The sequence below is a fragment of the Cinclus cinclus genome, chromosome 1 (assembly GCF_963662255.1).
Source record: "Cinclus cinclus chromosome 1, bCinCin1.1, whole genome shotgun sequence".
NCBI lineage: Eukaryota > Metazoa > Chordata > Aves > Passeriformes > Cinclidae > Cinclus > Cinclus cinclus.
In genome coordinates, this window is record NC_085046.1 from 139,032,947 (window position 1) to 139,058,855 (window position 25,909).

Here is a 25,909-nt window from a genome sequence, read left to right on the forward strand (position 1 = left end):
AGAGGATTGTTTTTATTGTGCTTTAAACTGGCTGAAATGTTATATTTCTGCTCTCCTACTGTTCAAAAGTATATTAAGTAAAATTGTTCTTTAAAAAAAATTTCTTGCAATCTTAGTAGCTCTAAAAAAGTTTTGTAGTTCTTTGCTTTTCATTTAATTAGTACTTGTGGAAAAGGCTTTGAAAGTTAATTGAGGAGTTGTCACCCAGAACAGCTTCATGCTACATTTTGTTGTCAACCAATGCAGCTTTTCTAGTACGGTAGCAAAGCTACTTGCAGTAACCTAATTGGTAAGGTACTGGTAACCAAATACATGAAGTGTATATACTTGAAAAAAAAAACCTAAACCATTTGTCTGATGGATTACCTTAATTTCTGGTTCTTTAGGTCTTGCACAGTACAGTGGTGATCCCCGAATTGAATGGCACTTGAATGCCTATGGCACCAAGGATGCTGTTCTGGATGCAGTCCGAAATCTGCCGTATAAGGGAGGGAATACATTAACAGGTACTGTGTGTGTTTTGGCTTTTGCCTTTTGTTAAAAAATGTATTCTGCTGCACCACCCAAGGAGTGTCAGTACTTACTATGAAGAGTAAAAAGAATATGGGTTTTGCAGCTTGACAATGGCTTTATCCAGTGTCATTTAAGTCTTTTCTGAACTGCTTGTCCATTGACTCCAATGGGAATCAGGTCAGGGTCTCATGAAACAGTTACCTAACTCTCTGTGCTGAAGGAAAAATATTCGCCTGGTGGGAAGAAAATGTAAAATCCATTTATAATATTAATGCACAGATCTTTACTCTGGAGAAGGAAAGAATGTTGTTTCAGTATTTGACAACTGGCAATACTAACTTTACGAATGACCACTCAACCAGGGCTTTTAGATTTCCATTGACCTTTCAGCAATTAAAGCACAGAAGTCCCAGAGACACTTAGTGGTGGATAAAGGGTGGATGCCTGACAATCTGGGAAAAATACAGTCTCTGAATACAATTCCAGTGTCATCAAAGCAGCAGTTAGTAATGTTGGTATAATATATCCAAAGACCCAGATGTGGTTTTAAGTAGATTGGCTGCCTTTTTTTTTTCTTTTTTTCTTTTTTTCTTTTCTTTTCCTGGTGGGTAAGGAAAAGGAGAAACAATGAGCAACAGTCTTTATTTTGGTAGCAGGAGTGGTTGCAATAGGACAAAGAACAGAAGACTCTAGTATGATTCTAAGAATGAGATTACTGGGTGGTAGGAAGCAGTAAATTATTTTATAGGGATGTTAGAAGAAAATGAATTAGAAACATTTGCTGTGGGAGACTTAAAAGAGTTTTGAGATAAGATCTCATTGTGATGTGTAAGTTTGTCCTGGAGCTGTTGTTCTCATTTCCTTTTAAATACTTAATATTTATTACAATCAGATTCTCCCTGAGCATAAATAAAGCACCCCCCCTTTTTTTTTAGCTTGAAACTTAGAAAAAATAAAAAATCCAAATATAAATAAGATTATCTGTAGCATAAGGATTTACTAAGCTATCCAGAGCATGTGCTTTCATATGAGCAATTAAAGTGGAAGGAGAGGCAACTTCCTATTCTAACTTGGAAGAATTTGGTAGAGTAAGAAAAAAAAAGATGGCACATTTGGAGGAATATCTATTTAGGTTTTTACAGTTTAAAATACATTGAGTGTTCAGAAGACTGCTAAAAATAAACTTTAGCTTCTCTGTAGTTTAAGCTGCTTGTTGGAATTACATTTTTTAGTAAATAAATTCTTCTTTTATGCTTATTCTTCATCAGAATTTTAAGTTGAGCAGAAAAAACAAGCACTGTGATACTGGCAAAACTAATGGACATTTTCATCTGTAAAAGTCTTTTAAAATGTTTTCTTTTTTAGGTCTCGCATTAACGTACATTTTGGAAAATAGCTTTAAGCCTGAAGCAGGTGCAAGACCTGGAGTATCTAAAATTGGGATACTGATTACTGATGGGAAATCCCAAGATGATGTTATCCCTCCTGCTAAAAACCTACGGGATGCTGGCATTGAGCTGTTTGCTATTGGTGTGTATTCCACCATATCCATGTACATGTCCTGTTGTACTCTGGTGTATTCGTATCTATTGCTGGCTGTACTAAGGAAGTGTTCTTTTCTGCCTGTATCCAATAAGTATCATCATTAATTTGTATCTTTTTTAAGCATTGCTTATAACATTGGTGTCATAACTGGAATTTAGCAGTATACATGGATGCTACATTTTCATGAGACAGCTGAAAAGATGTCACTTACACTGGTAGAAATTAACATCTTGAATTGACATCTTAAAAACAGAGCAATTTGCAGTTCATAATTAAAACAAACAGAATTTTATATTAGCAGTTTTTGATCAATCTCTGTGTACACAAAAGTTTTTCATTGCAAATATTTTCTTTATTTTCCTTTCCAATAAAAGGTGTAAAGAATGCAGATATAAATGAACTCAAAGAGATTGCTTCTGAGCCTGACAGCACTCACGTCTACAATGTGGCTGACTTTAACTTCATGCATACCATTGTTGAAGGTCTTACCAGAACAGTGTGCTCACGAGTAGAGGAGCAGGAAAAGGAAATCAAAGGTGAACAGAAACAAAATTTAATGTAATTTATGATGAACTTAGAGCTACAAATCCAATACCTGCAGTTTTAGGCTGGCTTCTGCACTAGACTCATGCTATATATTCTTTTGCTTGCAAGAAAATACACTGTCAGGGAAGTTATCATCCTAGCTAGGTTTTATTCTTGCTTAGATATCTCTGATTTTTTTCTTTTTGTTTTCAGTAGAGGTAAATATTATGGTATTTGGAAGTTAAAAAAAAGTACATTCATTCTGCTGTAACTATTTCCAAGTGGCAGGTTAGGAAATCTTTTTGTAATACAGAGTTTTGGAAATGTATTAGTTTAACAGCTGCACATGGAATTGTTCATGCTGTGCTTTCCATCTCCTAACTTAATGGTTTTATTGTCTCATAAGTACTCAAGTGTTTCAGCTATTTAGATTGCATTTTCCCTCCTCTTGATGGATGTTTTTTCTTATTTAATGCACAAAAAATATATTTTGGTTCACAAGAAAAGATGGCAACAAAGAAAATTGTTCTTGTATGAAAAAGTCTCCTCTGAATACAGTTATTGTGGCTTCTCTGAAGAAAAGCCATGGCTATGAAAAGATGTTGCAATTTGCCAGAAGTACAGTTCTACCTGAGGCCTTTCTGGAAGGTTTCGGTGAATTTTGTTTCTCTTTACTGGTTTGTGATTCCTTAGTATCACAGAAATGCTGAGTTATTTTCTCTCTCATATAATATATATGGAATATAGTATATACATATATACACTGAATACAATATATATATTTAATATAATATATAGATATATGTAATATAGTTCAATAAGGAAGGCTTTCTTGAGCAGAAGAAAATGGGAAAACCATGGATAGATGAGACATTTTGTGGAAAAGAATGGTTGCCAGAGAAGATGACCATTTACTGTGTCTCTTCAGCAGGCTGTATCAGTCTTCCAACCTGCTGAGGAGAACAGGAGATCACAGCTGTATATGTACTTGTATGATTTTCATGACTGGGAGGAAAGCAACCAAAAAGAAAAAACAACAAATCAGCAGAAAGGTCTGGAAATAGTGATGGGAAGAGGGTCAGGAAGACTCAGTGTTGTATTTTTGTCATTTTCATATAAATGTTTATGAAAGATAAGGGAGGCTTAGTCCCATGTGCTGTACTCATTACCTTTTTTTCCTTTTTTTTTACTGACAATAATCTAAATGAGTGTGCAGCAGCCAATTATTTGATTTTCTGATGAGGAACAATATTTAGAGCTTCAGCAAATATAACAAACCAAGCAATTATTATGCAGAAAGGAATAAAAACGTGTGTTGTCTCCAACCTAGGAGCAATTGCTTCTCTTGGGACTCCTTCGGATTTGGTCACATCAGAGGTAACAGCCAGAGGCTTCCGGGTTAGCTGGACCCATGCACCAGGCAAAGTGGAAAAATACAGGGTTGTGTACTACCCCACTCGAGGAGGACAGCCAGAAGAGGTAATAGGAGGAAAAGCTGCCCAAAAGTATATATTGCAGCAGGGGCAACTAACCAGACAGGAAATCTGTGGTCCTCTTTTAAATGCACTCTGAAATTCCCTATGAGGGCTCCAGAAAGGAGATTGGTCACCCTGGATGGTGACAAAGATTAGGTAGCAGCCAGGCTGCACATCTGTCATACAATTTAAAGTAAATTAAGTGCTATAATAATAATCACTTTCAGGGGGTGGGATGAAGTGCCTGCATTTTTCTTTACACATATGGTTACTTGAAACAATTCTACTGACACCCCCTGTGCCACTCTGTTTACAAGAAGAGGTAGGAGGTGATGGTAAGCCACATTTTCAGTTCTAAGAAAAAAAAAATAATAAAAGGAAGATTGTACATTTTGTGACATCTACAAAATTTGGAGAGAAATGTTTATATGGATGGGTCTTCAACATTTTGGAGATGGAAAAAATACAGTGGAACAAGCTTTTGACTCCAGCCGACAACTTGTCAAATTGAATGGAAACTTAGAAGAGCAAAAGTATTTAACTAAGGTTATATTTTGTTTCCTTTTGCATTAGAAAGTAGTTTAGGATGGATATGTCTCGATGGAACTTTGAAGTGCTCTGTGTGTATATATATGTAGTGCTAAAGGAATATTTATGATGATATATAAAAAAGTGCCACATACGCACCCTTAAACTGTATCCCATGCACTTTATTCAGCTAAGCTCTTCCTTTTTCTGAGTGGCTACTTATATCAGATAAACATTTTGACTATGTCTATGGTTGCTGTTCATTTCAGACACTGTACTGTATATAAATGCAGCACAAACTGAACTTTAGTACAGCATAAAAATTGCCTGAAAGAAGGATTGATTGTTTTTGATGTTAATATAGTTTGTTTGCTTCATGCATATTTAGTTACATTTTCTTTTAAACAGGTTGTGGTAAATGGGAGCGTATCAACTGCAGTTCTGAAAAACCTGATGTCTTTAACTGAGTACCAAATTGCTGTATTTGCTATCTACTCCAACGCTGCGAGTGAGGGCCTCCGTGGAACAGAAACCACACGTGAGTATCCTCAGTGTGTTTGCTGCAGATTTGGCTGTCTGCATCTAATCAGACTGTGTAGGCATTTCTCTTGGTCAAAGTTAAACACAGAAATGGAGTATTTTTTAATTTACCTTCTTTTAGTGCATTTGCATTAAATTAAATTTTGTTTTAATAATTCTGGGCTAAGCTCCTAAGTCCAAATGCTCTGTGGATATTTAAACACTGAGAAAGGCTTTTATCTCTGGGCTGAACTTTGAAGTCGGTTGCACTGAACCCTAAATTAGAACATTCCTATGTTTTGGGTGTGGAGCCAAGTTTTACAAACTAGATTTGTAGCTGGAGATGAGCTGATGAGTGGGGATTTAGGTAGGACCTGAAATATCTGGATGTGATTCCTGCCAGTGCCAAAGATTTCAAGGTAATGCTGTAAGTTTTTTTTCTCAAAGATTTAATTATTTTCTTATTGTAAAAATAAGAATTTATTTGTAAAATGTAAATAACGTAAATATAAAATTTTATATTTATTTGTAAAATGATGACTTGGGATATTGTAAAACTTAATACATTTACAGTTGTATGTATTTGTACACAAAGTGCAGGGGTTTTTTAGTGAATAGACAAATAATAGGAATGGAAGTAAAGAGTGACTTTATAATTCAGCCTAGGAGACAAGAAGTCCATATGTAGTATATCAATAGCTGATATCTGCTGAAAGAACAAAGCAGCAGGGCTCAAGAAGTCTATAGGATTTCTACAGTGCTTTACCAACATCCTGACCCAAGGATCAAGGAGCCAGCAAAAGAAGGTGATGTGCTGTAGCTCATACATAGAAACAAGGAAGAACTGATGGTGGAGGAGGAGATCACATCCTACAAGCTCAGGGAGGGCCCCCACTGACCAGCTGGTAACCAGCTGGCTGGAAGCTCACATGGATGATCAAGAAGTTTGTAACAGAATGCAGACACTGAAAAGAAATATGTGAGAGTAAAAGAAGAGGCAAATGACGCAGGAGAAGTACAAAGTTGCTGTCTGATCTTGCAGGCATAAGTTTAGAAAAGCCAAGGCCAACCTGGGGTTGAATGTGGCAAGTGATGTGAAGAGGAAAACATGTTTAACCTTATGCATTTCAAAGTCCTGACCCTTGTGAGTTACAGCCCATGTCACTTCACACTGAGGGGTGACCAGCTGGAAGGCAGCTCTGCAGAGAAGGACCTGGAGGTCATGGTAAACAACAAACTGAATCAGCAGAGCACCCTTCTGTCACAAAGAAGCCAAGAGCCTTCTGGGTTGATTTAGAAAATGATTGGCAGCAGATTTCGGGAGATGATGATTCTTCCTCTCTGCTCAGCACTGATGAGGCCACACCTGGATGCCTGGTCTTGTGCTGGGCTCCCCCAATGCAAGAGAGACGTGGGCTTATTGTAGTGACTTCAGTGAAGGGCTGTAAATATGATTAAGGATTTGGCACATCTTTCATAAGAGTCTGAGACAGCTGGACTGTTCAGCCTGGAGAAGAGAAGGCTCTGGTGATCTCGTCAATGTGTTAAAATCCCTGATGTGAGGAAATGAAGGAGAGCCAGACTTTTCTCAGTGGTGCTTATTAGCAGGACAAGAGCCAATAGGCACAAATTAAAAGCCCATGAAATTAAATTTGAGCAGAGGAAGAGACAATTTTATTGTAGTGGTGGTCAAACACTGGAATAAGTTGTCCAGGGAGGTTTTGAAGTGTTCGCCTCTGGAGATATTTCAAGGCAAACTGGACAAGGCTCTGAGCAACCTGTGTTATCTGAATCTGACTGAACAGGGAAGTTAACTAGACCAGATGACCTCAAGAGGTGCCTTTCCTCCTCAGTGGTTCTTTTGATTCTGTGTCAATGCTGATCTTCTAAATCTGAAAACAAAATAAAATAATATAAAATTATTTTAGACTTTTCTTTTAGTCTCAGTCCCTCAAAATCCATGTTATACCCCATGAGACAATGTTGGGACCTGTTTAATTTATTGAGGCTGAGAGAACAGTCACATACTGAGCCAACAGGATAGTTTTGTATTGCACCTGGTATTCCTTTGAAGTCACCCAGTCATGTTCTGACGGAGCCCAGCCCTGCTGGCTTTCAGGGATTTGATCAGATCACACCCTAAGGTCATGCAGCATCAAACATTTTATACAGCTCTCTTTGACAGTGTGTTGGAAGTAATAGTCTGATATGTGCAAGTGTTAATCACTCCACATGCTAGAAATACCTGCAATTTTAAAGTTTTTTTTTTTTTTACTATTCTAATGGAGAATTATGGAAAATTGTAGTTTCCTTTCCTGCCTGTATGTGAGATACTGACAGATTGAGATAGTCACCCATTGCATTTGTTTATATAGAGCAGATAATCTATTGAACTATTGAAAATAGTTTACAGGTGTGTGAAATGTAAACAGATATATGCATAATGTACAGATAAGTAGAAAGTTTTGTGATTTCATAGCCACTTCTAAATTGAAATTAATATGAAATTAATTCACATATTAATTTGCTAAAAATATGTTTTTACCTGCTTTACTTTATTCCAGATGTATTTAGTTGGTTTAATTTATCCCTATGTTACCTGAATATTAGGATAGTCTGGTAACTGTCCAAGATGCAAACCAACATTATTTTCTAGTTATTTATATTTGAGATTCTGAGCTCTTTGGCTAAGAATTCCTGTAGAAAACACCATGTTTTATTTCCAGTCACCTATTTGTCAGTTTTTATGTATATTGTCAGAGTATCTACTGTTTCCTGTTAAGAGATAAAATGCAAGTCATATGGTACAGTTAGAGGACACTTTGCCTATAGATTTTTTAGAATCAAAAAAAAAGGGAAGAGCAGGTGATGGATACTCTCACTGTGACCCTGGGGCAGTTTGAATAGGAATGAGACAATGTGGTGCAAAGTGGCTTCAGGATATCTCAACATGTAATTTCTTGCTATAGGTGTCAGAAGTGTGAGTGGAGCTCTGAGCAAGGAGACCGAAATGCATTTGAAAACGTTCATGGGTAGTTTTTCCCTCTAATTAAAGAAACTGTGACAACTCATGGGAATATAGATCAATGCAAGAACAAGGGTTTGAATAGGATGGAGGCAGGTTGTAAAAGGTTTGGAGGGGTAGGTGGGGTAACCTGGAAGCGGAAACCTCAAGAGAAGCCTGGGTTGAAGTTTTGCAACCATTTACAGGCATGAATGACAGACTGAGTGAACAGCCTCAATGAACAAGAAAGGATGAGGCTGGCATGGTTCTGTTAGAGTTCTGTTAGAGCTGGTTGAACAGAAGGTAAGAAATATATTTGGAGATACCAACTTGACAGGGTGCAGCTTTTGCTTGGACAAGGAGTTCAGAGAGGCTCTTTGACTGAAATTAGAATTTGTTCCTGAATATTTGTGTGCAGGTCAGATTCTTCAGAATTTCAAATGGGAAAGGTTTTGTATCAGTTAGCAATTGCCTTCTGTTTTCAGACCATTCCAGTCATTTTGGGGACTAGTCTCAGTGTATAAATTCCAAAGGAGAAGTCAAAGTTCCTTCATATGTCTCCTTATTTATGCCTGAATATTTCTCTGTATTCATGCCTTAATATTTTGGTGGGATTCATGAGTGATGCACTAACAGTGGAGAGGCCATGAGATGTTATTCTGTGGGAGGAATTAAGTGAGGACAACCAGGAAAGTGCAAAATACTACTTTAAGGAGTTACAAAAATACAAAGAAACATTTTGAAACCCAGATTGGTTCTGGCATCCGTACCTCAAATTGACAAGCAAATCTCCTAATACTGTTTGAATTTCACTCAACCTGCTCTCCCTCGCCAGGATAGCATTTGCCATGATTTGCAATTGACTTTACCCATATTTGCATAATCCCGTTTATACAGGCCTAGGTGCCAGTTTGGACAGTCCAAACCTTAAACAGGCAATATTTACAGCAAAAATATTTTTGTGTTCAGTGTGCTCATCCAGGATTTTTCCAGGGTACTGTACCTCATGCCTGTCACATCTACACTCTGGCCTGGGAATTACTGCCTGAAAGAGCAAAAACTTCTACTGGTTCCTAATAGCAACTGTGCTGAAATCCTTTCATCTGCCCTAGCATTAGGATTGGTTTGGGTCAGCATTTCCTTGTTTCTCTGATTCTGAGTTCTTTTATGCACTAATCAAATCTTATTTGTAGGATACAGACAGCACTTCCATGCCTGGAGACAGCTGTGTTCCTTTGTGTTTCCTGGGGTAAAACAAACTGTTTTAATAATAGCTGGGTGTTCAAGTGAAAGAACTGAAGTGTCTGCCTCTCATTCCACTGCAGTTGCCTTGCCAATGGCGTCAGACCTGCAGCTCTACGATGTGTCTCAGAGCAGCATGAGGGTGAGGTGGAATGGGGTCCTGGGTGCCACAGGGTACATGATCCTCTATGCTCCCCTCACAGAAGGATTGGCAGCAGATGAGAAGGAGGTGATGTATTGTGCTTTCATATGAATAGCAATTACTTTAAAAAAAGAATCAGTCTTTTAAAGGAAAATCTAATACATTGTCCTTTAACCTCCAAAGTGATCAGCAAATACTTGAGTTTTTTTCCATGACTTGATTAAGTACTCTATGTGTCACAGACTGTGAATAAAGTGCAATTACCAGTTGGTTATTTCTATGTCATTGTCGTAAAAATGCAACAAATTTAACTGAATGTAAATTTCTCTTTTGAAATTTCATATAAAGTGATATTGTATTATCATATAGAGCTAGCACTCAAAGAAAAAATAAAGTAAAACTAAGAGATCTCCTAAAGTGTGCTATCAAAAGAATATGAAGTTTAGCCTTTTAAATGTAAGTAAAATATGTAGGTCTGAAAGAAAACTGTCATTGGTTTTCTTTTAGTTCTGTTCAACCTTAATTTTTAAATTTAAAAATAATATCTTTCATCAAATGTGATTTTAGAAGACATTCTTTGAAAGGAAAAGAAGGGGGGACAAGGAAAATTTAGTCTTCGGTCACTAACACAGTAAAACCAGAGGAACTTCTAGGATTTAAAAATTCCTACACTAAAGTTTATATATGTGTAGTTAAGGTTATGTACAGTATCTGTGTTCAAGCAAGAACACTGTAAAGCATGCAGGGGCATGTGAACTTGCGAAGGGGGCATGAAGCTGCTGAAATCCAGCACAGACTTGTGCTCTCTGCTGAAGCAGTGGCTGTGAGCATGTAATTCTGTTAAAAGTGGGGCCTCCCCAAGAACTGGCTTCAGGAGGACTGAGCTTTAGCCCAAAGAAATAAATACAGGCCATGTTAATGTGGGTCTCCACCAATAAGTGGAAGAGGAAAATGACACAAATAGCAACAAAACTGAGCCTCAGTGTGCATAGAAATCAACTCCTTCAATGAGTTAATGTGATTTTCAGGTCTGACTGAAGATGAACCAGTGTAGATGGGAGTGGGAATAACAAAATGTAGGTGGGAATAGGCCTTAGTAGCTGCGCATTCTGGAGAGGCATATTTTGTCATTGCTAATGTGATTAGTTCACTTTTAAAGTCCTTTTACCTGTGTGTTGGCTTTTGGCTTTTTGAAAGTTTTAATCTTTTAATTATTGTGCAAAATCCCAAAATCTTGGGCAAAGCACTGCAGGCACAGTGTCAGACAATGCTCAGCAGAGCATTTGATCACGTATCTAATTTCAAGTGTTTAACTGGTATTATTCCTCATTATAAGCTAATTCAGAAATAATGTATCTTTTTTGATTCATGGTATTTTCAGATAAAAATTGGCGAGACCTCCACAGATCTTGAACTGGATGGACTATTGCCAAATACAGAATATACAGTCACAGTTTATGCCATGTTTGGAGAAGAAGCTAGTGATCCCCTTACAGGACAAGAAACTACATGTGGGTAGCTCAAATCTATATTCACTTCAATGTTAATAAAACTTCAGAATGGTCTTTGCACATATTAGAGCAGGCATCTGATTTGAAAAAATTGGTCAAATTCTTTACATAAATTTCTCACTGTAGATATTTAATTTGCAGAGACTGAGGATTTCTAAAAATAGCTTGTTTTTGCAACAGGTTTGTGAACTTGTCCCTCTTCTTGGTAGTGGTACTATGGATGCCCCTATTGATCTTGGTGAAATTCCTGACTGTTTTCTGACCTTGCTGAAGTTGACTAAAGGTCACCACATAGACCTTCATGGTGAAAACAGAAACATGCTCTGTTTGGCCTCCTTTAGCTAGAAAACCAGGTGTGTATGTGAGCCTGCTCAGATGGAGAAAGTAATTCCTCTGGCTCAGTAGTAGTACAGACAGAAAAGTAAAGAGAAGATTTCTGTCCAACCCCTGCTGCCTAACATCTGGTAAATGGAGGGTAGGAAAGTGCCTGTGCACGCTTGATCGATGGTGTGTTTTTAATAAGCACCAAGAATTTTGCCAGCTAAATTCTGTCATCTGTAAACTGTACACAGACTGTATGTCAGCTCTCTAAATAGCTTCAACACTTGGAAGACAAAGGGATTGAAATAAGCAATTGTGTTTCTGGGACATTTCTGGGACTGCATTCAGTGACATCTCTGTTGCTCCCAGCGGGGGAGTGAGTGAATCCTCTTTATTTGTGCTCCTGGCATGAGTAAGCGGGTCAGGGTGAAAGTGGCTTATATTTAATAAGTGAGAGAAGTTCAGGCATCCGAATGCTAGGAAAAGGAAACCCCATAGCAATTCCTTGTAAGGTCAGCAAGCAATAGTGGAAGAAGCTCTAGGAATGGTGTTAGGTCTTCTCTAGGAGGACAGTTGTGAACAGACAAGTTCCAATAGCAAACTTCTGCAACCTGGGCATGTTCATTGACTTGAAATGAGTGTAGAAAATTGCCAGCAAAGAGAATCAAATCTTTGGCTCCTTATCCCTCCCTACCTTTCTCTGTCTCTTTATGCCTCACTCCTCATCTTGCAGGGCCCCCCCCGCCCATATCCCCTACCCTGGCCTTTGGTCAATATCTACCCAGTATCAGATTTTCATTTCTCCTAAACAGTAATTTATGTACCTTTTAATGTGCCAGCTTCACTTCATGCAATATGATCTTGGAGAATGCAGAGCTCTAAACCTGGCCAACACATTGGATGGAAGATCACATGCAAATTCCAGCCAGATACATTGGCACAAACTGAGCTTTCATGACCACTGTCTGATCACAGAAGCTTGTAACATGGTTTAGTCAACCCATCATCACTACTGCTGATACTAGAATAAAAAAGAAACCCTGCTTCTATGCAATCTTCCTTTCTTTTTAGGATGACACAATGTAGTCATGTCTGCTCTACAGGACTGAAAGAAGATGGATTCTGTCATATGCAGCTATTCAAACAAGCCATCTGCTGACAGGCTTTGATGAATCAGGCAGTGGGGCAACCTGGGAGGGAGAAAGCTCCTGGTGATCATGCCTGTCCCACATTGCTGGTGTTTAGCAGTAATGTCTTACCTGTCCAGAATCTGATTTAAGCTTCCTTTTTTTTTTTTTTTTTTTCCCCAGTGTGATTATTTCTGGCTTACAATTAATGAATAGGCTACCTGGTATTTTCTTCCAGGAGCATATAGCTGCCTGAAAAGTGATCTGCCAAATTTGCTGTAGTATTAGGTGTAATATCTTATAATCTGTGTTTAGTAAATAATATTCTACTCATTGTATCACCTTGGTTACTGTAACAAAACCGTCCCTTTGCTCAGCAAGCTTATTCTAGGGTATAGTTTCATTTTGGGGCAGGGATTCATCCAAGACTCACTGTAAATATCACGTAAGTCTGGCACCAGAACTGCCTGTCTGGTTGAGAGCAATGCTGTCAGGAGGTTGGTTCCAAGAGGAAAGAGCTGAGACTGACACATTTTGTTGTATGACCTGGATGGTGGAATGAAGTGCATTTCACAACTGACAGAAAGTAGAAAGGAAAGCCAGCACGTGATCCTCCCTTCACTAGACTCAGAGGAATATGTTGAATGCCAGAATGTGTGGCAAACCCATCTACTACAGTTCCAGTGTGTTCCCGTCTTCTCTTTTCTCAGAGCCAAGTTGACTTCACTGTTCCTAAGCTGCTTGCGGATTCTGGATTGTTAAATGGCCTGGCTAAAGATCTCAGATAATGTATGAGGCCTTTAAAATCTTTGCTTTTCCCCAGGTGCTTTTGTGTGAGGGAAGCAGCTTCTGAAGTGCTGCTATTTATCTGTCCATGTGGACTGGTGAGGAGTATGTGTGTGAAGGCAGGAGGGATAGAGAAAGGTTTTGTAATTCAGAGGAAAGTAGCAGATGTTGGACTAATACAGAACCTACAGCTGAGAGTAGCAGACAGCACAAATTGCTTTTTGTGGCATGACAGAGAAGTGGATATATTCTGAGACTGTCTCTTGCATGACCTCCTTTTCCTTCAGCTCGTGACAGTCAAGGAATATATAGTATAAAAGTATGTCTTTAACTGGGATTGTTGTTGGGAAACAGCTATGGTTTCCTAACAGAAAGGGTAGGCAGAGGTAAAAAGTGGCATCTTTGGAGATGATCTCAGCTGGTTATGCTTTTTGGACAAACTTACTTTTATGTCAGGATCTTTCAGGATTCAGAAAAGGTTTTGCCCAAGTTCTACTGTCATGGAATATTTTTGCTGGGATACACATGAAATCTAAATGTGTATAGTATAGAGATCTAACTGGCTTAAATTAATTCACAAATACAGCCCCAAATCTATTGCAAGTGCTCTGTAGGCTAGATCTTGCTATGATATCTGCAGTGAGCAACATCATAACTTCTTTTTCAGTATCAGTTAAGAAGCATTTAGCAAATGTGGAAGGTCTGTTTCAGTAAAGATCTAAGCCCTTTTACCTGCCTTTAAGTATTTTGTAGCTCCATTGATGTAGGCATAGAATAGAAATACTGGTGATATAAATTTTTGAATGGAAAGTATACTACTTATCAAGACATGAAAAATTTCACAGCTAAAACCTGGGATCACTTTCATGGTTTTATCTCTTTTCTTTTCAAGTGCCTCTAAGTCCACCAGCAAACTTGAAATTTTCTGATGTTGGACATAATAGTGCTAAGCTATCATGGGATCCTGCATCCAAAAACGTAAATGGCTATCGCATCATGCATGTTAAAACAGATGGAACAGAAACCAATGAGGTAAATTGTTAGCACCACTTTTCCCTTAACCAATCTTGAACCTCCCCAAACTTCTGTAATTATCAGGGGTAATTTTTATAAACAAAAGCCACTGTGCAAGCGCTAACAAAAGATTTGTGAGAGAATTCTGAAACTTGGTGTAAATAGGAGTTTGCTGAATATTGGATGCACATATGTCTGGGGGAGAGTACTCTGAACAGTCTGGGGCACATAAACTGAGGGAGACAACTCAAGGGAACAGTGGTTTTCCAGGAGCAGGATTTATTTCACCGCTTCCTATTGATTACCCTTAATACAGATAATATACCTGCCTGTACCGGTCACAGAGGTATTTGAACATCACAGGCTCGTCATACTATACTTTGTAATGTGAGTGAATGTTCAGTTCACAATTCCTTTGTCTGTTCAAAGAACAGGTGGCATGTTTTTGATTGCTCTGCAGTGGTAGCATTTTCCCTGGGGTGCTGAGCTAACGTAGCACTGAATAATTGGACTGATTAACTGTTTATACAGCTTTGAGTTTTATGTCCCTGGCAAAGTCACTTAACTGCAGCCTGGAGAGAGACCAGACAAAACCCTCATCTGTCTCTTCACCAATGTTAAACATAGGGGTTTTATGCAGTCCATGATAAGGGGCTGGATTTAATAGCCCAGAAAGCTCTTTCCCCTTCTGGGTTCCTGAACATGAAGTGATGACGTTAGCTGGACAGTTGGGCTTGCCAAGGCTGAATTTTCCTTTTCCATGGTTTGCCATAAGTGCAAAATTCTCATTTTTTATAATTTGTCTAGTGTAATTTATTTTGTTAGTTTTGATGGACCTGAGTTTATACTTGTTCATAGTTTCACTGGATTTCTCTACAGATTGCATTACATTCTCCTTCTGCATCATTATTACCCAGAAGAATTTCACAAACTGATAATGTTTGTTGTTGATATTGTATGGTCGATATCTACAGCAAATTATGCTTTCTCTAGGTTGAAGTTGGTCGTGTTTCAACTCATACTCTGAAAAGTTTGGCACCCCTTACAGAGTATACTGTTGCTATTTTCTCCCTGTATGATGAGGGACAATCTGAGCCACTTACTGGCAGCTTTACCACAAGTAAGTATTGCTGAACTTCTGAAGGTTTTCCAATAAGAAATTTTATACTCTTCTATGTTACTAGAAAGTAAGATTAGTTACAGCAAAGGTCTCTGGCTGTGAATTCAGATATATGGAGTGCTTTCTGTTATTTTCATTGGTGTTTTTGGCTTCTTTGCTCCTTATTATGGGACCATTTGCCTCTTTATTCACATAAGTAATCTCTAGACATCATGAAAACATCTCCACAGCTTTCTGAAGTATTATTCAGTGTGATGGCATTTGTATCTCCAGATGAAGTATGATGACCTTTGAATCATACCACTGAACTATCCAGATGCTAAGGGGTAGAACCTTATATATGTACAGAGGAACTATATCAAAAGGAGAAAATATAAACCATTCAAAGTTCCTATAGTTTGTTTAAAACAGTTACAGTTTCTGTAACTGTAGTTCTGCATTAAACGAATGGTTGATGACACATATTAAAGCTTTCCAATAACAATGGGAAGAGAAAGGAGGAAGGGGAGGAAAGAGAAAGATGAGGCCGAAGAGGAAGGGTGACATACATGCATGGAGCAAGTTGTTGACACATGCAAAGTACAAAAGAAAATGCACACAGAGTCTCGAAGGGGCAGAGACTGGGACAAGAAAAGAGCCAGGTGCACAGAGCTCTGAGCAAAGATGAACTTAGGGTTGCATGCAGCTCCTTCAGTGGAGAGAGGACAAGGAAGCCTGTCCAGTTAGAATAAAGAGCCTATTCCCTTCCTTGACCTGCAAAACTACTTCCCTAAGAACAAATAAGTGGGCAAAGAATTCTATAGTGTCTTTGCTGTCTAACTATCTTGTTATACTCTTTTAAGAAACGGCAAGTGAAAGGGTATGTGTCTAATGTTGCCATCTATGGAAGTATCAGAGCATAATTCACTCTCACTTTTCTTGTGTGTAATATTTTCCAGAAAGAGTTCCAGCTCCCCTACATTTGGAAATTGATGAAGCATCAACAGATAGTTTCAGGGTCAGCTGGAAGCCCACCTCATCAGATATTGCTTTTTACAGATTGGCATGGATTCCTTTGGATGGGGGGGAATCTGAGGAGGTAAGTTGCCTTGACATTCTGAGAGGTGAAAAGGAGGAATAATTCCATTCTAGGGATAACTGTGCAGCAACATTTGCTAATTAAATATGGCCAATTGACTTACAGAAAAACCTGTCCAGCTGCAAAGCTCTCTAAATGAAAAATCAAGTCAATATTTCAGTTTTGTTTTGAAGAGAAAGTAGGGAAAAAAGAGATTTTGTGAATAGTCAGTCTAATTTGTAATGTGCCAACAGCCATAGAACTAGCGTTGTTTGGGGCCACTTCAGTTTCTAGAGGTTCATGTTCTTCACTTTGATGTGTACATGATGATGGTAGTTAAGCAGAGTAGTGATATACTCACATAAAGCTCCAAATTTGTCTAATGTCCTGACCACAGTAAAATTGCCTCTGAAGCCTTATTAAGTAACATTACAAAGGGACAAGTGTACACATTTATTGTAAATTTATTAGATTGTTTATCTATTCCTCTTTATGTTTTTTCTTTTTTTCCCTCTTGTGCTGTATTTTGTTGCATTAAGCTCTTGTACATCAGTCTAAATTTTTAATTTTCATCACTTTAGCTTTTCCTTTCTAATTTTCTTTTTTGAAGAAGACAGATACTTTCTCTCCTTTCCCAAATTGTCATAGTCTATCTCATTTCCTCTTTTTATTTATTTATTAATTCATTATTTTGGCTTCTTTTGTATTCTCAGTCCTTAGTGTCTCCAAAACATCTTGCTCTCTTGGCATCAGCAGCGTGCGGGGAGACCACATCTGCAAACTGTTTATCTGGGTACAGAACTCAGGGGGAAAGATGACATTTCCCACCTGGCCCTAGGTGTCATGCATTATTTTGTCATCCATTAGGGCAGAAAGCAGTCATTTTCAGCTTAGGTTATGTCATTTTTTATGTAAACTTAGCCTGATTCCTTTCCTCCCTTTCACCTAGTAAGAGATAGTCATGCAAGAAAGAGAGAAATTAGAGGAGTGAGCAGGGAAAAGGAGTTGGCAGATGAGTGAGTGGATGCAGGTCATCCACAGGCAGTTCATTCTGCAGTAGATGAACTGATTTGTTTCTAGTTCCAGTGAGGAGCTGCCAGCGAAAGCCCTTAAGTCACATTTTTAAGTGAGATGTGAGGTATCTGTATTCTTTCAGTGTGAAAATAAATTATTAAGAAATATTTGAACTGCTAAGGTTCTCTGTGTTCACTGTATTAACAGATAACTGCTGGAGGCCCTAATATTTCAGAATGCTTAAATATTAGAAATGCCCGAGCTGCTTTCTTGTTCTCCTTGCATGACCTCTCTAATGGGGTCAGGTCTAGGATAGCACAAAACCTCCAGGCTGTTGCCTCTTTAAGCTTCTTTCCCAGATAAGTGATCAGTCATGCAGACAAAGGACATGCACTCCTTCATTCTTTCTCCCAAGACCCAACTTGCCAGTTAGCTGAGTGGGGTAAGGGGATGGTGGTTAATCACACACCTTTCATGTCACTTCACCCACTCTGCTGATGGGTGAGGAGCGTGCAGTTGGGTATTACCACTAAAAAGCCAGAATAAATTTAAGAGGGACCTTTTGTTTCTAGGCTACAGTAGAGAAAGCATGCTGTTGTACTCATGTGCTTGTTGCTGCTATTTGTCCTGCCCACTTGAAAGTTCAGCACTTTGTGTTGTTTTTTGTAGGCTACATCAGCAGGGAGGGGAGGGTGAAGAAAGTGATGCTTCAGAAAGCGTGCCAAAGTTACTTGTGGGAGAGCAATTATGAATAGATATTTTCTAATGATTTGATACACAACTAGAGGCACTGGGGAGTTGAAAAGGAAGGCATTACATCAATCTACTTAGTATACAGATAGATTCACTCAAAGCTTGTTTCTGAAATTTTCCCAAGAAAATCTGTGCCAGAAAGTGTGCAGCATGGGATGCTTGATTCATTACTTGGTAGTTGTAGAAGGTGCAGTCCCAATTCACTTCTATCTGCTTTCGGTTTTTGTATTTCAGTCCAGAAGATCTGTGATTGTGTTATGAGTACTTTTCCCCCGGGACCAACTCAGGAAATCTCCTGTGGAGATTAAAAGAATGAAGTGTGATTCACTGTTTCTGCAAACTTCTATGACAGATTTTACATAGGACATATCTACTGTTTGTTTTCCATTATAAGTCTAACTTTGATGTTCAGTATACTGTGACCACCTTTAGAAACTTGTCAGTGTTAACACAGAGAAAGGTTGTTTTATTGTAGTGTCTGTTTGTGTAACCTGAAAACTATTCCCAAAACTGGCCAGCCCATTAGACCAGAATTATTGCTCAGGGTCCTGTACCTTCTATTTTATAGTCCTTTTTGTTCCAGCTCCTCCCTGTCTGGTGATCCCTTCCAATAAAATAAATGAAACACACAAAAATCTGAAGTGAAACTTGCTTACAGTTCACATTGCACGTCAATCTTCTGCTGCTGTAATAGCTAGAAATGAGGAAAATTACTATTTAAAACTTCACACCATATAGCAAACTAATCACCAGCAAATTTCTCCTATTCCTCAAGTCTGAAGCACGTGCTCTTTCAAGTTCCATTCAGAAGTGTGGAACCATAACTGAGATTACAGTTCTGGTATTGAAACAGCCTTTTTTAAGGCAGGGGAGATACTGAATACCCTTGTCATAACAATGTTTAAATCATAGAAATATGAATGGAATTTAATCTTCTTGTTATGTTGTTTTTATTGGCAAATGTTTTGAATTGTTCTGATTTTTCACTACAAAAAAAAAAAAAGGCATATGGTCAGCTTAAACAATTAATTAGCTGTGGGTGAAAGCATAATACTACAAATTTTAAACATTCTTAGGTGTTTGTTTCCAGATGTACTCTGGTATAAATAATATTTTGGGCAGTTCTGAGTGTAGATTTCATTAATTTTGAAGGAGAAACAATTTTCCTTCTTTTATTTCAGTCAATTAATGTAAAATAATCAGATGCAGAACTGATTTTTCTTCCATCTTGCTGTGTAACTTAGGTTGTCATAAATGGAGATGCAGACAGTCATGTTATAGAGGGTCTGTTGCCTGACACAGAATATGAAGTTTCTCTGCTGGCAGTTTTTGATGATAACAGTGAAAGTGAAGTTGTTGCTATTCTTGGAGCTACAAGTAAGGGAAACTCTTGATTGCAATTTAAAAAAAAAATGTTAAATGATTTAAATTTGATGCATTTATCTTGTATATAAAGCATAGTTTGTCTTGGGTAGCTATAATATTGTAGCATGTGGTGGTTTAGCACCAGGGCTTTGCTGACTAGTTTTTGCTTTTCCTATTTAATATCATGTGATAGGTGGCATTGAATCAAAATAGTGGTTTGGCTCCCTATCTGAGCTGTGGTATTAATAAACTTTGGATCTGAGTGGATATTCTTCCATCCTACATTTTAATATTTTGTCTTTGTTCTTTATGACAAGATACATCAGATTTTAGAAAGGATGTGTGTTAAATGTTTTAAAGTAAGTAATTTACAGGAATGTCATTTAAGATGTTTGGCATTTTCAATATACCCTTTTCTTACGTATGTAATTTATACTCCCTAGAGGTGAATTCACTCTTGTCTGAAATAATGGTCCAAAAAGCTTACACAGGCCTCCTGTGACATTGACATGAAAATAACAAAGATACAACTTGATAATCATGTCCAGCTTATTTTGTAGTTTATTATCAAAACAGTGGCCTGTATTTCAGGAAGACTGCTCTATTCTCTTTTATGGATAATTATTTTGATAAAGTAAACAACTATATTTCTTATGTGTAAATTCTAAAATTAATTTGCTAGTAGTAATTTAACTGCAGGCTTAATTCTAAATCTGTTAAAACAAAAAGCCCACACCCCTCCAAATGATGCTGATACTTCCCAGTTTTGCTGAGTGTACTTTAGGTTTTTTACTTGGACAGAAGTAAAACACCCTTAAAAAACTTTCAATTTAATTAATCTGACAGCCTTAACAAGTGGTCACAGTGGAAGTCTGTTGTGCATAGCTCAGCCAGAAATCGGTGAAAATATATGCATTCTTATTTGATTATACAGTTTATAATTATGCCTTATCTGCAGATCTAAGTGCTAATTCTGCAAATATATGTGCCTAAAATAAACTAAATTAATAATTCCCTTGTAGTCTCTGAGATGTCTGAAGTGCGTGGGATACTTGTAGGTGTGAGCACATAGTTTCATTGTCATAGTTAGACATTCAAGAAAAATACTGTGACTTCCCTGTTTTGTTGAGCTGTTAGTGAGCTGACTCCTGTTTTTCAGCTGCAAGTGCTACCACAGTGCCTTCTACGGTGACCACCACCAGTGCCACAACCTCTGAGCCCACCACAGCAGGTAAGCAGAGCAAATGCCAACAGTTTAAATGCTGAGTGCCAAGCACTAAGGCTCCCCACAGGCACCTCCAGGGCTGGGGGCAGAGCTGTGACACTGCTGATGGATGAACTGATGTTCCTGAAGGGAAGCAAGACACTGCTGAAAGGTTCACACTGTGCTGATTTCACCCTCTTCTGTGTGTGGCCAAGCTCCTGCACAGGCCATGCATGGATGAGAAGCCAGCCCCTTACACAGGGTAGGGACTGAATGATACCAGTGGTATTACGTAGGAGTACAGAGACTAATTTTGGAAATTCACCGAGAATTTCTCTTTCCCCTTATAAATGTGAGCTTGGAAACTTCAGAATTTTGTTTAATTTTGAGTGTTCTCTTTCTTTTCCCTGTAATTAGACAAGTGACTTTTAAGGAACAACATTTCTGGGTTGTTTCTCTTCTGTAGCATTCTAGCTTGGATTATTTAAAAGCTCCATAAACTGAGTAAGATAAACAAAGCAGATGGGACATTATATGGTAATAGAAGTATAAGATGGCTATTATTTTAATAAGTGCTTACAGTTTTTATATTATTAAGCACAAATATGACTGAGCTATATGGTTTTGCCCCACTGTGGATCTTCAGAGCCACCATGACTTCAGTAGACCTTGCAGCTACTTGGTGATAATCAACACAATATAAAAGTCATTAAATATAAAAATATAATTGAGAACATATTAATTAAATATTTCTGGATTTAGTTCTTCAAACAGGAGTCAGAAACCTTGTTATAGATGATGAAACAACCTCAAGTCTGAGGGTGACATGGGACATTTCTGACTACAGTATTCAGCAGTTCAGAGTGACCTACGTCGCTGCAGAAGGTGACCGTGCTGAGGAAGCGGTAAGAATGGTCTGTATAGCTTTTGTTATTGGCTTCATAAGCTTCTTTAATAATTGCTAAGATGTGATATCTTCTTATATGACAATTTTGTTGCAATTAGTAAAGGATCTGTGTTTGATATTACTGTGAGCTTGAACTTCAAAGTTCTGATTTTACAGCACCTGCTGCACTGCAGGCAACAGCGGTCAAATACGAGATCAAGGCCCAGTCACACAGATGTTTAATGAGCTCACAGTTAAAAGAGGAGCTGGATGTCTTTTTTTTTTCCTGTCTTTTTAAAATCCATCCAAGTTGGGTTTTTAATTTTTAATTTTATTGTTTCTCCTAGGCGTTTTTCTATCCTGAGATTGTGTTTTAATGACTCTTCAATATTTGCACAGGACAGTCTTCCACTATTTTTGTTTTCCTTCAGCAATCTTCCCTCTTCCCTCTTCCTTCCTCATGTTACGCTAAAGCAATGAAATTAAAGTTCAAATGCAGAATTTTCATACTTATCATTAACCCAAACATATCACAATAAAGACAGCACTTTTTAATCTAAGTGCCTGAGAATATTTGTTATTTTTCCAATGCCTTGTGATGATCAAGATTAATGTTGTCCTACACGGAAAAATTTCTGGTCATTAATATTTTGGAAAATACTTGAAAGAATGAAGAGTACTGCAGGTACACTTTCAAGCATATAGCAAGCAAACCAAAACACACACCCTCCCCCGCAAAAAAAAAAGCCTGGGCTCCATTATTTCAACATTTCACAATTTTTGAGATACTTTGAGAATTCGGCTAGGCTAAGTGCCTTTTAAAAAAATAATTTTTGAATTGGGGAAAACTTGTAGTGCTTGGTTTCCACAAAAATCTGTTATAAAATTTTGGGAAGGCTACATGTAGGTACATTTAAAAGATTAGGTTATATATTTCAAGGTTATTTCCTTTGTAAATAGCTCAGAATGCAAGAATATTCCCTATCATTCTCCCTCTGTGTCTGACACTTGAGTCACTGCTTTTCATATGGCAGGTATATCAAAAATATGGGTTATTTTTTTGATGCTTAGTAGCTGACATTTTCAGCCCTAGATCAGGATATTTCAGTACAAAAATATTAAAAGCAATTAAATGTAATTTTTTCTAAGAAAATATGAAACTGTCTTTTTCCATTTCAGTTTTATTCATCTTTTATTAAACCCTTCTGGAAATTTACTTTTTAACCACCTATTTCATCTATGACCCGAAAATGAATTTTCAGTGAAGTGGTGTCCTTTTGGACTAGGAACATACTCTATGAACTTACCTCAACTATATGTTAGTATACTAGATAATAAAGTGGAAAACTTGCACAGTATAATGGCACAAATTATACTGTTCTTCTGAGAATAACCCAGATTTTCTGAACTTCAGATCCAAGATTTACTGTTTTAGCTTTCTAGTTCAGTTGGATGGTATAAATGTCATTCTGCTTTAATGTTCAGTGGCTATTATGTTAAAATGAAATTAAAACTGTAGAAAAGGTATTAAAATTGTGACTATCAGAAGTACATCAGAGCTGACTCAAAAGTTCATTAAATAAAATTATAAAACTTTATAATTACATAGGTATCTTGGCTCTATTCTCACAATTTATTTAAATACTCTCTCAAGCCTTATTATCTTTGGTCACAATTCAGCAAACAGATAAACCACATTTCATCTTTGAAATTAATCGCATGCATTAACACTTTGCTGGAAAAAGAATTATGTAAGATTATACTTAGAATTAGGCGCATTTTAATCAAAGGAGTGTATTTTATCATGTGGCTTCGAGCACCTAAGAGGTGCACAACATATGTCAATAAAACAACACAGATGTTCAATTTTAGGGGAGTGTTTATATGCTTAAGTACATTTTTTAGGCAGAACCCAGAAGTTTTGTGGAATTTGGGCTTACATGTACTATAGCGTGACAGTTCTGTGGTGGGTGCTTACATTTTTTGGCTCTGATTTCAGTGATATAAGTTTCAGTTACTCCTCCCTTTCCATAAAAATATTAATAAGCTTTATAATTCTTGATGCAATTGGCTGAAAGTCAGGGTGTAATAGAATGCAGAAGGGTCAAGCTCTAAACTGCATGTATGTTCTTGGGTGTGCTGTACATACTGGAAAGATCAAATTTTTTCTCTTCTTTAAAGCCAAAAATGTTTCTTACTGCTGAAAGCTATACTGATCTGTGGGAGATTGTGCACATGTGGAGAGGAGAGGGTTCTCAATGCTTGCAGGCATTGTTCTAAAAAACTCAAAAATTTGTTGGATTTTTTCAGAAACTCAGTTTGTGTGTTTTGAATGCATGTGTATGGAAGAGGAACGTGAAAATCTTTCAAGAGCATTTATTAATGGTTTAAGTTCAGTTTTGATCAAAGAACGAAGCACTTTGACAAGTCTCAACATCTGGGTGCACTAGATAAATTTCTTTCTTTGTATCACTTGACAAAATTAGTAGTAGTTTGAATGTATCCTGGAATGGGGATACAGCTAAATTGGTGGTACCTTTCTTGAGCATATCCTTCAAAAATTTGCCATCATCACATACATCAGTCTTCTTTGAAACAACAAAACACTTTTATAGAATTAGTTTCTGCTTTCCCCCTGTGACTTTAAAGGGCTTATGCTTCTCTCAACTTCTTGCCAAATAGATGTAGTTGCTGGCTCAGGTGATAGATTCACACAATGGACATGGGCCAGGGGATGTCCAAAATGTGACGCTGTACCTTGGGACTTGCTTCCAACAGCACCACTCCAGAGCACAGGAAAGAGAGGACTTGCTTCTCTTTTTTTATCATGCCCATATCATGTGATATAAGCGGCTCCTGTACAGGCTTTGGAAGCTCTCTGAGTTTGTATTTTACTGGCAAGTTAAGCAGTTGCAAGGCTTTGCTTGGTACTCCTGCCACCACTATTGTGATACTGGGTTTTGAGGCTCTGGCTAAAATACAATAATCTGTTGAAGACTTCTAGAATTAGCTTCTTATAGGGAAACCTTCCACTCTGCTTAATTCAGCAGGCTGAAATGTACTCCAGAAACAAAAACTGGAGGAATTGCTACAGCTGCTCTACTACCATGTTGCCTGGTTGGATTTTTCTTGCAGATCTTCCATGTTTAATGGCAGTTTGGGATCCTGTGGTGTTTGTGGGATGTCATCCTACTTCCGCTCCTAAATACCTACCTTCGTTTGCTTGTCTCCTGACTAGATGCAGACAAGACAAACATGCTTTATTCCTGCTTCCTCAGTTCAATGTTTCCAGAGCTCATAACCTGATTTTCCTTCTTCCCAGGGAAGGAGGATTTTTTTGTCTCCAAAGAACAAAACAATCAGGCTTTATTACTGAGCTTCAGAAAATCTAAATATGTCCAGAATAAATACATCAAGAGGATGTGTTTTGTCTATACAGGAAAATAGTTTAAGTATTTATGATCCAAACAGTACCAGTGGCTTATGGACCTGTAGTGGCTCATAGGTTTAATATACAATAGTGTTATCCCATAGGAACATTTCCTTTATTTTTTTTTTTGGTGTAATGGTAGATCTGTTAAAAGGGTGGATAATGTAGTGATTTTATTTTACTGTAGAGCATCAATAATATTTAAAAATTCAAGTTATACAGGAATGCTAGTGCAATGTTGTCAGAGACTATGCAAGATAAAGTGATTTGGCTCTTGTCATTAGGCTTGATTGTTTCTGGGTTTTTTGACCCTCCAGGTAATGGTGCCTGGCAGACAAAACACTCTTCTACTTCACCCTCTGCTGTCTGATACAGAATACAAAGTTACCATAACCCCCATCTATTCAGATGGGGAAGGAGTCAGTGTCTCAGCTCCTGGCAAAACGTGTAAGTACAAAATTTCTGCCTGTCTTTGGCCAGGATGTTAATGAATTAAAGACTTATTCTTTGTGGCCTTTTTTTCCTTGACTTGTAGGAATGTATTTTTAGTATAAGTGTGATCTTATTTTTGCATGACTTATATGAATTGAACTTTAAATTAATCTCAGTTGATTGATTTATAAACAATGGGTTTCTTCTAACAGACAAGCTGTAATTTATGTTCAAATAGTCTGAGTTTGCAGGAACTTGTTCAGTAATAAAGCTAGTAAATGCTTGATAACTAGCCCATCAAGAGCAAGCCAACTAATACAGAAAAAAGTAAACAAAGCCTGCTGAGATGGTATCAAACCAACCATTGTACTGTTAGATTTTCTTTTGTGTGAGATC

At 37.7% G+C, this 25,909-nt stretch overlaps 1 protein-coding gene across 1 annotated transcript in view; it reads left to right on the plus strand.

The window, feature by feature from the left end:
- COL14A1 (collagen type XIV alpha 1 chain) overlaps positions 1-25,909 on the plus strand; it is a 110,162-nt gene that overhangs the window by 32,469 nt on the left and 51,784 nt on the right. The window contains 14 exon segments of the mRNA XM_062514935.1: positions 387-506; positions 1,879-2,043; positions 2,433-2,594; positions 3,914-4,062; positions 4,995-5,124; positions 9,435-9,580; positions 10,875-11,004; positions 14,131-14,270; positions 15,246-15,372; positions 16,311-16,450; positions 19,441-19,573; positions 20,721-20,792; positions 21,528-21,679; positions 25,399-25,528. Coding sequence (XP_062370919.1) covers positions 387-506; positions 1,879-2,043; positions 2,433-2,594; positions 3,914-4,062; positions 4,995-5,124; positions 9,435-9,580; positions 10,875-11,004; positions 14,131-14,270; positions 15,246-15,372; positions 16,311-16,450; positions 19,441-19,573; positions 20,721-20,792; positions 21,528-21,679; positions 25,399-25,528 — 1,896 coding nt within the window.